Here is a 13,762-nt window from a genome sequence, read left to right as displayed (position 1 = left end):
ACGAATGACTTTTTAAGTATTCACAAGTAATTTAATAGCAATGAATTGTGTGTAAGAAATTTCTTTCCAAATATATAAAATAGGCGAATTATTTGAACAATACACACCTGCCTAGTTGATTGATATTGTAAATACGCATTTGGTTGTTTTCAATTAGATTTGCTTGTATTTTATTAAGTTTGATGTGCATATATAATTAGCTGTGCCAAAATTTGTTTTTCATAAAACAGCTATTCAAATACTCAATAGAAAAAGAAGATGTGCGTTTATTATAAGCCGGTTATTTAATGCTCTCTCTACTAAAAACCAATAAAAATCTGTTCAAGCTAATAAGGCTGCGTCCCTAGCACAAACAAATACATACTCATTTGATTTTATCATGTCTGCAAAATTTCATTTTATAACACTGCATCAAATATTATTAAAAAATATGTAATTATTAAAAAAAAAATTTGTAGTCCCTGCGTGTAAAGTATTCAAAGGCAGAATAGAAATACCCTCAGGAAAGGTATACATGTATATTTGGCAATTCTATTTGATAATCCCACAATCAAAAGTGCTGGCTATCATAAATGTAAGCATACTAAATTATTTGTGAATATTTTAATGTTTCATTTGTTGACACAGCTGCAAAAATTTCGATATTAAAAGAGTAAATAGAAATGAAAAATAAATCGCTATAAAATAGGCAGACGGAGCCACAAATTTACATTCAAATCCAACTCTCTTTCTGGCAACGAAATGAAATTCCAAACGTTGATCTTCGGATGTGCCATTTTGGCCATTTGCCTGATTCGGGGCAGCAATGCGGCATGTGCAGCAGCCACCTGCACTGCAGACGAATGCGCAGACGCTGCCAATGCAGCGGAACCTAGCTGTGCCACCACGACCGCGGATACAACCACGCCTGCCGCTGACGCTGCAACGACGACAGCTTCTGATACAGCAACAACTGCTGCCAGTGCGACATCTGACACTACTACTGCTGCTTCCTCAAGCGCTACTACTGCATCCAGCTCAACTTCCACATCATCTTCCAGCAAAAGAGTACGCCGTCTTCGCAGACGTATTGCAACCCTACGTAGGCAGAACAGGCGCCTTCGGTTGCAATTGGCAAAATGTAGAACTGCTCGGAGGGTAAGGCGAGTGGTGGTAAACAGGAACACAAATGGCAACACAAATACGAACACCAATAGGACCGGCAGGACCAAAATCATGGTGCCGGTTAGTGTTGCCAGGCAGATTAGGAACAGAAGAAGGCTTAACAGGGTCAACTAAAGAAAACCAGAACGATAACTAATCTAAAATAATTCCAATAAATATATACATTGCATGCCCAAAAAACTTGTGTGTTACTTAGTCAAATTTCAATCATCAATGATCAACACCCTGCAAAATGTCTACTGGACACAGCGTTAATATAGGCTTCAGCACTGATGAAGTCATAATATATAAAAGACAATGTTTATGAGAAGGATTTATAATTTTATTGTTCTGTTAGCTGAACACCTCACCTCTGTAGTTCAATATAAGCTTTTCAGATCGTAGGCCAGGTAATATAAAATGCATTCGTTAAAGCTGGCAAAGTAGATTGTGCTTTGTTATAAGATATATTCCCCTACCACTGGAGAAAATTATAGTAGAAACGGTAAAACATAGGCCAACCATTTTTCCTTAGTCTAATAAATTGATTAGCTATATGAAGTAAAGAGTTTTCCTTGACTGATTAGAAATTAAGCCACCTTTATCCATTTAGTAAAGCTACATTTTAGGTTGATAGCGAGCCCAGCAACGGGACTGTGGCAAGCTCGACCGTCAAGTGAAAGCAAATTGTGGATAAAGTTTGTACGAAAAAGCATCACTGTTGTTAGTAATCAAAAAAAAGTCTATTGTGGTCGAGACGCCACGACCCTGCGCGGCTGCAGGGTCCATGCGACAGTCTAACAAGCAGGTGGCCGTATCAAATAGAGAATCAATTTGATATTATTATTAAAGAAAATATTAAACTTAATATAAATTTAGATGATCAGCTTAATTTGTGTCTCCTTTTTCCTACTTTAATATACACTGAGACGTTTTTATAAAAGATAAGATACACACAAATATTTTTGAAATATAATGGATTTATCTGTTTTACTTTGTAACAGAAACCGTCGGCATACGCAAGATAATTTTTATATTAAGATTTTGCTTATTTATTTTTTGTAAATTATATTTATAATTTAAACTGTATCATATCAGTTTATATAAATCGAATTGCAGCATTAAATAGTCTAAAGGCTTGCATTGAGGCTTTCATTTTGTTTTCAGGCACACGCCTAAAGCTATGCTGCGAACATTTTGTTGTTGGTTAATCATAAAATACTCAAGTAATGCTCTAAGCATGGCATCTGAATCGTTTCTTAAGCTAACAATCAAAAGGGGACGTAGTAAACATACAGGCTGCGAATTATATAACCTGGTTGTGAAATCATCCCAATCGTCTGGCAAGACGTCTTCTCAAGAGACATAGAAGTGGAAGAGTCCGAATGCATGAGTAGATTGCGAAGGTCTCATCCAATCGATTTCTCTCTTAATAACAGTTAAATTAAGAAATAAAACAAACTAATATAAAACAAAAACAAAAAATGCAAAAGACGAACAACAACTAACATAAGACGCATCTGAAAAATTTAATAAAATAATATATGCTACATTCTTTAACATTTACAAATGATTTTCCGCAATTGTTTTTGTTTGCAACTCAAAAATGTTTGCCTGCCTGTAACATTACACATACAAAGCATATTCATATATATCCATCAAGACGAACAGTAAATATATTTTCAACTGTCGAAAGACTAGTAAAATACACAAAGTTACCAATAAATTGTATATTTTTAAAAACAAAATTTATTTGTATTAAAACTCACCTATGCTTCTTCCTAAAAAGTTGAAAAAGAAAAAGCTCCTGTTCAAATAAAAATAATACAATTAAGAAAGCACATCTGAACCTATAAATAATAATAAATAACGAGAATATTCGTTTAATATCGATATCACAATATGGATCCAAAATATTCACTCTTTGCTATACATACAGACGATGGTGTCCTGCTAGTGGTATAAAGATCGGACTGTAAGCGAGACTGTATATTGAGGAACACCTTGCCCAAAGTATATGCCAGACCCGTTCTGTAAAGTGCGTTGTTAGCGTTGTGTGTATTTCTGTGTGTTTACTCGTTACTGCTTGTAACAGTAGCTTAAGACTCGATACAGGGGTCGGGTCTCTGGCACACCCTACCAGAAACAGCTGTTCAAATGTTATTAAAAATAAAAGAGTTATCGTAAGCCGTTGGCTTAATGCCCTCGCACTTATCTTATTCGAAAGAAAATGTATCAGGCAGAATAAAACTCTGACTTTACATACAACTTGCTTTATTATTTTTTATTAATATCCACCTTAAATATTATTTTATCCAAGTGTTACGCAGTTGGTGACAAAGTGGGAATACCCTCTTTAATTCGGTAAATCAGATCATAAATGTAAGCATACTTTGGATTTTTTATTTGTTTATTCTGAAGCCACAGCCGAAAAAAATTGTAATATTAAAATGCGGAAATTCAAAATCGTTATAAAATGGGCAGACCGAGCCCCAGTTTGACATTCACATCCAACACTCGCTCTAGCATCGAAATGAAATTCCAAACGTTGATCTTTGGCTGTGCCGTTTTGGCCACTTGCCTGATTAGAGGCAGCAATGCGGCATGTGCAACAGCCGGCGCCTGCACTGCAACCGAATGCGCAGACGCTGCCAATGCATCAGATCCTAGCTGTGCCACTACGACCGCAGGTGCAACTACCGTGGCGGCAACGACGACAGCTTCTGGCACAGCGACAACAACTGCCAGCAGTGCGGCTGCTACTACTACTACTGCTTCCTCAAGCGCAACTACTGCATCTACGACAACCTCGACATCTTCTGGAAGTAGCAGTATTCGCCGCCTTCGCAGACGAATTGTTGCCCTACGTAGGCAGAACAGGCGCCTTAGGTTGAGGCTGACAAGATGTAGAACTGCTCGGAGGGTATCCAAGACAACCAAGAAATCCAAGAACACCAAAAGGACCAAAATATTGGTGCCGATCAGTGTTGCGAAGATTAAGAAATGGAACAAGGCCAACTAATGAAACCCAGTTAATGATCTAACCAAACTCTTTCAATAAATATTTACATTGCATACAAATTACATTACTTTACATTTGTGTTTTATTAGATTCAACGTCAATCATAAAAAAACAGCACCCTAACATTATAAAAAAAAAAATTTAAGCATGTAACAAACTGACTGATTATGATCATATTCCGTAGGAAGTCGATGAATGAAATATTTACTGCAGTTACATTGTGTGATGAAGGTGCGTGCAAAGATGGAATTATTGGAAGTCTCACCCGCAAGAGTAAAAAACTCGTGAAAATGGTTGAAGAAAATTTTTTTTTAAATTTCTGATCGGCCTCAAAACTCATTATAGAAAATCTTTTTTTGGGGAAATTCACCCCTCCTGTGGATAGGGAAAACAACGACTTGATAGGTGTAGTTTCGAATCCATACTCATTTCCTTATAAATATAAAACGAATAGAATAGGTTATCTTCGGCACGCCGAAGATTTAATAACCTTACAGACCCAACCTTTTCATGATGCTCATAGTGCTTTATCCGTATCTAAAAAGCATAGGGAAAATACTTAATGCCAAGTATTATTAATATATCTTAATAAACAAAAAGTCTTATCTCTTTGGTCAAGCACGAGCAAATCCTCTACTACGCATTGGAGGACCTAATTTTCGGTACATTAAAAGATGACACAATCATCTTATCCAAAAATAAATATGTCTACGAAGCTCCTAATGATAATTTTTGGACTTTTAGCAAACGATTTGGAAAGAGATCTAGGAATGTCCATACAGGCTGCGAACTATATTACGCGGCTTGGAAATCATCCAAATCGTCTGTATAGCCGGCTTCAAAGAGGCGTTGAATTGAGGAGTCCGAATGCGGAGAAGATTGCGACGATTTCATCCAATCGATCTCTCAGATTATTTAAACACCCAACCTTTGTAAATTTGTAGTCCTAAGTTGTATTCATATACATTTAAACTAAGTTGTTTCCATAAAAACAGTAAAATTGAAGTAAAGCAAATAAAATGTAAAGTAAATAAAAACAAATAAAAACTAAAATAACACGAGAATAATCTATCAAAGTAACCCACACATAAGTATATTATATTTATTAATATTAATTTTGTTGGCAAAATATGATAGCATAACATCAATGATAAACGCGAATCAAAACAGGTAACACTTACCATTAAATAAATATTCTCTTCACATACCCACATAAATAAATTTCCAATAGTCGAAAGATTTGTACAACACAAAAACATACAAATAAGTTGGATCCGTACACAAACATTTGATCGTGCGCACTTAGCGACGTGGGTATTTCAGAGGGTTTACTTTTGAGTGTTGTTATGTATATATGAACAGCAGAGTGTTTAAATGCTTGTAACGGTAGCTTGACGCTAGGTTCAGGGTTCTATGGCATACCCTACCAAAACACTCGTAAAACAGCTGTTCAAATGTTTAAAAAAAAAAACCTATCGAAAATATTATTCTATCCAAGTGTTAAGCAGTTGGCGACAAAGTGAGAATACTCCCTTTAATTCGGAAATTAGAAAAATCAGATCTTAAATGTAAGCATACTTTGGATTTTTTATTTGTTTATTCTGAAGCCACAGCCGAATAAACTTGTAATATTGAAACGCGGAAATTCAAAATCGTTATAAAATGGGCAGACCGAGCCCCAGTTTGACATTCACATCCAACACTCGCTCTAGCATCGAAATGAAATTCCAAACGTTGATCTTTGGCTGTGCCGTTTTGGCCATTTGCCTGATTAGAGGCAGCAATGCGGCATGTGCAACAGCCGGCGCCTGCACTGCAACCGAATGCGCAGACGCTGCCAATGCATCAGATCCTAGCTGTGCCACTACGACCGCAGGTGCAACTACCGTGGCGGCAACGACGACAGCTTCTGGCACAGCGACAACAACTGCTGCCAGTGCGACATCTGACACTACTACTACTGCTTCCTCAAGCGCAACTACTGCATCTACGACAAGCTCGACATCTTCTAGAAGTAGCAGTATTCGCCGCCTTCGCAGACGAATTGTTGCCCTACGTAGGCAGAACAGGCGCCTTAGGTTGAGGCTGACAAGATGTAGAACTGCTCGGAGGGTATCCAAGACAACCAAGAAATCCAAGAACACCAAAAGGACCAAAATATTGGTGCCGATCAGTGTTGCGAAGATTAAGAAATGGAACAAGGCCAACTAATGAAACCCAGTTAATGATCTAACCAAACTCTTTCAATAAATATTTACATTGCATACAAATTACATTACTTTACATTTGTGTTTTATTAGATTCAACGTCAATCATAAAAAAACAGCACCCTAACATTATAAAAAAAAAAATTTAAGCATGTAACAAACTGACTGATTATGATCATATTCCGTAGGAAGTCGATGAATGAAATATTTACTGCAGTTACATTGTGTGATGAAGGTGCGTGCAAAGATGGAATTATTGGAAGTCTCACCCGCAAGAGTAAAAAACTCGTGAAAATGGTTGAAGAAAATTTTTTTTTAAATTTCTGATCGGCCTCAAAACTCATTATAGAAAATCTTTTTTTGGGGAAATTCACCCCTCCTGTGGATAGGGAAAACAACGACTTGATAGGTGTAGTTTCGAATCCATACTCATTTCCTTATAAATATAAAACGAATAGAATAGGTTATCTTCGGCACGCCGAAGATTTAATAACCTTACAGACCCAACCTTTTCATGATGCTCATAGTGCTTTATCCGTATCTAAAAAGCATAGGGAAAATACTTAATGCCAAGTATTATTAATATATCTTAATAAACAAAAAGTCTTATCTCTTTGGTCAAGCACGAGCAAATCCTCTACTACGCATTGGAGGACCTAATTTTCGGTACATTAAAAGATGACACAATCATCTTATCCAAAAATAAATATGTCTACGAAGCTCCTAATGATAATTTTTGGACTTTTAGCAAACGATTTGGAAAGAGATCTAGGAATGTCCATACAGGCTGCGAACTATATTACGCGGCTTGGAAATCATCCAAATCGTCTGTATAGCCGGCTTCAAAGAGGCGTTGAATTGAGGAGTCCGAATGCGGAGAAGATTGCGACGATTTCATCCAATCGATCTCTCAGATTATTTAAACACCCAACCTTTGTAAATTTGTAGTCCTAAGTTGTATTCATATACATTTAAACTAAGTTGCTTCCATAAAAACAGTAAAATTGAAGTAAAGCAAATAAAATGTAAAATAAATAAAAATAAATAATAATAAAATAACACGAGAATAATCTATCAAAATAACACATACATAAGTATATTATATTTATTAATATTAATTTTGTTGGCAAAATATGATAGCATAACATCAATGATAAACGCGAATCAAAACAGGTAACATTTACCATTAAATAAATATTCTCTTCACATACCTACATAAATAAATTTCCAATAGTCGAAAGATTTGTACAACACAAAAACATACAAATAAGTTGGATCCGTACACAAACATTTGATCGTGCGCACTTAGCGACGTGGGTATTTCAGAGGGTTTACTTTTGAGTGTTGTTATGTATATATGAACAGCAGAGTGTTTAAATGCTTGTAACGGTAGCTTGACGCTAGGTTCAGGGTTCTATGGCATACCCTACCAAAACACTCGTAAAACAGCTGTTCAAATGTTTAAAAAAAAAAACCTATCGAAAATATTATTCTATCCAAGTGTTAAGCAGTTGGCGACAAAGTGAGAATACTCCCTTTAATTCGGAAATTAGAAAAATCAGATCTTAAATGTAAGCATACTTTGGATTTTTTATTTGTTTATTCTGAAGCCACAGCCGAATAAACTTGTAATATTGAAACGCGGAAATTCAAAATCGTTATAAAATGGGCAGACCGAGCCCCAGTTTGACATTCACATCCAACACTCGCTCTAGCATCGAAATGAAATTCCAAACGTTGATCTTTGGCTGTGCCGTTTTGGCCATTTGCCTGATTAGAGGCAGCAATGCGGCATGTGCAACAGCCGGCGCCTGCACTGCAACCGAATGCGCAGACGCTGCCAATGCATCAGATCCTAGCTGTGCCACTACGACCGCAGGTGCAACTACCGTGGCGGCAACGACGACAGCTTCTGGCACAGCGACAACAACTGCTGCCAGTGCGACATCTGACACTACTACTACTGCTTCCTCAAGCGCAACTACTGCATCTACGACAAGCTCGACATCTTCTAGAAGTAGCAGTATTCGCCGCCTTCGCAGACGAATTGTTGCCCTACGTAGGCAGAACAGGCGCCTTAGGTTGAGGCTGACAAGATGTAGAACTGCTCGGAGGGTATCCAAGACAACCAAGAAATCCAAGAACACCAAAAGGACCAAAATATTGGTGCCGATCAGTGTTGCGAAGAAGATTAAGAAATGGAACAAGGCCAACTAATGAAACCCAGTTAATGATCTAACCAAACTCTTTCAATAAATATTTACATTGCATAACCAACAACACACTTGTCTCTTACATGAAAATTGTAGTGAAATAGTTACATTATCTCAGTCAAAAATCCAGATAACGCTGTTGGCCCAGTATTGCATGCTGTGTGATCAGAAAATATTCGAGTTTTTGGGCAATGTACAGTAAAAAGGCAAAATGTTGTTACAAATTATCTTTGGAAAATGCCATATTTTTGAGTTCTAGAGCTACGTCAAGTCGATTGGGTACATATATCATGGCAAACAAAATGCGATTGTTGTTTGAATGTTCGTTGTCCTATGTCGATTGAACAGTCATAATTCTTACCCAGAATAGTTTTTTCTCTTTTTCGATATTAATTGACACAAATTTGAATTTTTTTTTGTTTTTATTATAACAAAATAGTTAATCAATATTTCATCACTAAATATAAGTATTTGCGTCGAAATAGTTGATAGTGTATATCAAATTGGATCTCCCACTTAGATAATTTATTTTATTTACCAACACAATCCTTAAATATTCTTGTACTTTTAAGTTTCACCTGATCTAACATCCTCATTCAGCTGAGAATAATCTAAATGTTTGCACTAGGGCATTCTTATATCTAACAAGTGTCACGCCTTAAATTATGCCTCAAAAAATTCCTTCTTGTTAAACGCGCGAACATTTTTTCATTTCTAGGGTAGAAAAGCTGATGAATACAAAACTTTTACCATAAAACTTTTACCAGTTTTATAGTCATCAGCTTTTCTACTCTAGAAATAAAAAATCCCTTCAACATATGCTATATATTTAGACAAATTGAATATTATGAAAAATTTGGATTTTCAAAATTGGATTTCAATATTCAATATGATGGAATCAAAATGAAGCTGCTAACATTGAACATATAATATACATTATCCTTAAACATAGACAAAGACAGTGAATACATGAAAGGAATAAAGAAAAACTTGAAATAATTTTTACCAATTCTTCAGACAATTAAGAACACTATTGTAGGTTACAAAATCCCCTGTAGCCCAGAGCTAATATAATACTTTGATTAAAGTATTATACTCTTTAAATCATAAAATATAGCCTTATATAGCTTGGCTTTAGGAATGGTCGAGTTATCCATATCTGACTATACTGTACCTCAGCCAACATACCAATTGTTTTTGAATTATGATAAAAGAATACAACATTTTCAATGTATAAGGTATTAAGTAACGTAACGTAAGCAATTAGCTTTCAATCAAGTAAGAATCAAGTACAAAGTTTCTGGGTTAAGCGAATTCAATTATAGATGGAAGAACCAATTGAAAGTAAATTTAATAATAAAAGCAATGTTTTTATTGCCTAAAAAGTTGTCTAAACAAGTGGGCTTAAGAACAATTGAATGTTTCGGAGAAGATTTTGCGTTCGTCATAGATTTGGCAGCGCGTGTTAGAATGAACCAAATGGTTGTTAAGAACAGCTAATTAAATATTAAATTGAAATACTTTTGATATTGAACAAGTCAAATTCAATTTAATAGAAATTGCAATGCAATTGCCCGGTCTACCACAAACAATACAAAAAAAAAAAATTCATTAAACATGATTTGGATGTGCCATGTGTTGTTACAGCTGCTTCAATTCACTAACAATCAAATTAATAGATTCCAAATCGCTATAAAATCGTCTGCCGGGCCCATAGGAAGACATTCCAACCACCTCGCTGGCATCGAGATGAGAGTCCAAACGGTGATCTTTGGCTGTGCCATTGTGGCCATTTGTCTCATTAGAGGCAGCAATGCATGTAAAATAGAGGGCGCCTGCGATGCAGATGAATGCTTAATTGTTGAAAACCAATCGGACCCTAGCTGTCAACCCACGACCCCGATAACGCCCAACACGCCTACCACACCAACCCCACCAGCTACACCGGCCACTCCGACCACCCCAGAAACAACACCGGCGCCAACTGGCAGCACTGCGACAGCACCGCCTAGCAGTGGAAGTTCTCCCTCAAGCTCTACGGGATCAGGCTCATCAAGTGACACGGAGACGGCTGCGCAATTGGCTGTGGCTCAAGCTAGAGTCAACCGGCTGAGAACCCGAATTAGGCGGATAAGGCGTCAGCAGCGCCGGAGGAATGCAAGGAGGAGGAATCGTGCTAGGCGGCAAGCTGCCGAAAGAAGGAGGGCCGCATTGATGGCAAATAACAGGAACCGAAGAAATAGAAACAGTAACCGCAGGCGCAACAGTGTTGGTTAGTTGAAAAAAAAAAAAACAAAAAAAAAAAACATAAAAGGCCAACATTTATCTAACCCAATAAATTTGAATTCTGCAACATACTTTGGTTTATTGCTGATTATTCGTTCAAGATCACCAGCTTCCAAAGAACATGACACCGAAGGCTCTGCAGAAATTGCTAAGCTGCCGGTATAAAAGTAAATGACATAGCCACATATTTAATTGAAATTAATCTCATGAACTGTCCACCCGTGCGTATGTGCAATATAATATATGCAATGCAATAGACATTGACAGTGTCGTGTATGCGTAAATAAGTGAACTTTCAATCAGTGAGCACCAAACTAAAGTGAATCATTGAAAAAATAACATCAAATTGAGATATTTGCCCAGTAAGGCGCGAGGAAATTCAATTTTAAAGCAAGCCAAAGAAAGTTCCTATACGCAAAGCAAACGCTGCACGAATTCACAAATTCTAATTTATAAATTTATAAACGGCAACAGAACTAACAAGAGTAATTTTATTTGCACTATTAGTTTGAAACGTTTCGAGTTTAAAAACAAGTTAAAAGGCTCTTCTACCAGCACCAAATACAGCAGCTTAAATATGTCCCTCACAAACCGTAAGGGTGTGCACTACTTGAAAGCCATACCAAAACATAATGCTGTTAATAGATTTTAATAAAGACGCTCATGAATGTGTGTGTGTGTTCACATATTCATACACTTTTGATATAAAATATAAATTGATATAAGAAATCGTTTTCTTTAACAACTTCTGTGCTTCTTAATTGATCTTGATTAATTATATTCGTGGATTATCAAAAAATTTGTGGCTTAAATGCATAGTGCTTTGTTAATGTAATTTATATCTAAATGGTGAAGGTGGCGGAAGACAATAGCTTTAAGATTACTTGACCTGTAAAGGCTATTCTAGATTGCCGGTAACAAACTCGCACTGTGCGGGCACTATAAGAAGCTACGTTTAAAATTTCAAGTCTCTAGCTCTTATAGGTTCTGGGATCCTTGCGTTCATACATACGGACGGACTGCCTGTTTCTGTACTCTAGTAGAGGTGGCCGACTTGGAGATAGCAAGTCATACATACATTTGCTAAAAATCATTCTATAGAGTATATAAAAAGGTCAGCTGTTAAGCTGGTGTGAAAAATTTGTATTTCCACTTTTGCTTTTGTTGCTGCCACTCGATGCTTCTGATGAATTAAATATCAAACGGAGTTGCAGCTGAGAAATTTATTTTTAAGACAAGCGCACGCTATTGCAACAGCAAATTGAGTTTACCCAGCTGCTGGGCAAGTGGTTTGGTCTACGTCTCCAAAAAGTATGCCATATATTTAACAAACACTCACCTGCTGCACAACGGGCGAGGCCATCCACTGCTGGAACAAATCCGATGTGACCGAGGGCCGTTTGTGCGGCTTACGGCTCTCAATGAACTCGTGCAGGCGACTCAGCGCCTCAGGCGGGGCACGTTCCGTTAGCCATTTCTCAAACGCCTCGGGCTTCTCCTCAAACAGGCGGGCCACCTCGTCAACATCTTGCTTGCTGCTGCACTTGGCGGACGCCAAAGAAGTAGACGCGCCACTCGAATTATCACTGGCCGCAGGTCCACACGGTTCGCTGTCAGCGGAAACCTTTGGCTTGGGCAGCGAAGGTTGCGACGGCTGCGATGGCTGCGATGGCTGCGATGCCTGCGATGGCATTGCCGACGACGACGGCGAAGTTGGCATTTCTGCGGCTGCATGTTGATTGTTGTTGCTCTGCAAGTGACGCTCCAATTTGGCTTGATTGCTTGTGGTTGCCATTGCTGTTCCTGCTGTTCCTGTTCCTGCTGTTGTTGTCGCCTTTTTGGCACCATTGATTAGTGGTTTCGTGGACACTGAAGTAGACGTTGTTATGGACGCAGACTCAGCTGGCGCCTCTGAGTTTGTTGTGCGTGCTCGCTCGCAGGCGCCACCGGCGACCCCATCGGCTGCCGCAGACACATCGGTCATGATTCTCACTGTTTGTGGATACGGTTACGGATTCGCTGTGATGCCGGACTGCTGCAAATATTCATTATTCTAGCTGTTCACACATCCAGTAAATCAGCCCCAATCTGCTGGTTAATGTGCCGCCTCCACCTTGTGCGAAGCTCTTCAGTTAAGCGCTTGACTGCGGCTCCAGCTGCGTGTGCTGATAAAGTCACGTAGATGGCCACTTATGTGCTTGGGGTTGGGTCTCTAAGCAAAGCTCTGACGACCTGTTGCTATCGTCTGTTGCCTAACAGCCTGCTGTTTGGTTAGCTCCGACTTTAATAGGCAGAGAAGCAGCGCAGGTGCCCGCTGGAAGGGGTAATTGATGAGTGCGACTCAAACTGTTTCCGTCAACTGGATGTGTGTTGTCATCTTCAGCCCCTGTAGCTGTGCCTGTGGCTGTGGTTGTCTCTGTTACATTAGCCTCTAGATTTAAGTTCATGCACGTTCGCTTCCGGCCCTGATGCCTTCTTTTAATATTGGCGGCCTTCAATATCCGCGCGCAAATGGGCTGGAAGCTTCTATCTAATCCTTGACAGCTATTCAACAGCTCATTTCTGTTTGATTTGCCCCCACGTGCTGTCAACTTGATTTAATTGAAAACGCCTGCAGCGTTATTCAGCCTGTAAAAACTGAAAAGCATTGAATAAAAAGTTAGTATTTCATGGCAGATTGAATAGCTAGCCGAATGGAACAGACAGAACGATGTGTAAGGTGGAGTTCTGATGTCTGGTATTTCACAAGTTTTCAATTAACATGATATAAACACGTGCTAAAGTAATATGTTTTATATTTAAAATAAAATAAAAACATGTTTTTCTATTTTTCAAATTTTAATTGCTTAAATAATATCCTCCACGTGTAGGCAGTGTGTAAGTTAAGTAAC

The 13,762-nt window shown here is 38.1% G+C and overlaps 1 protein-coding gene across 1 annotated transcript in view; it reads right to left on the bottom strand.

The window, feature by feature from the left end:
- The window catches only part of Pde6 (phosphodiesterase 6), a 61,603-nt gene that overhangs the window by 17,471 nt on the left and 30,370 nt on the right, over window positions 1-13,762 (bottom strand). Inside the window, exon 2 of the mRNA XM_032439565.2 lies at window positions 12,211-13,508. Within this exon, the coding sequence (XP_032295456.1) occupies window positions 12,211-12,855 (645 nt within the window). The 5' untranslated portion in view covers window positions 12,856-13,508. The remainder of the gene's footprint in view (window positions 1-12,210; window positions 13,509-13,762) is intronic.

This window comes from Drosophila virilis, chromosome 2 (genome assembly GCF_030788295.1).
Source record: "Drosophila virilis strain 15010-1051.87 chromosome 2, Dvir_AGI_RSII-ME, whole genome shotgun sequence".
In the NCBI taxonomy this organism is placed as follows: Eukaryota; Metazoa; Arthropoda; class Insecta; order Diptera; family Drosophilidae; genus Drosophila; species Drosophila virilis.
This window is presented reverse-complemented; position numbering and strand designations above follow the sequence as displayed.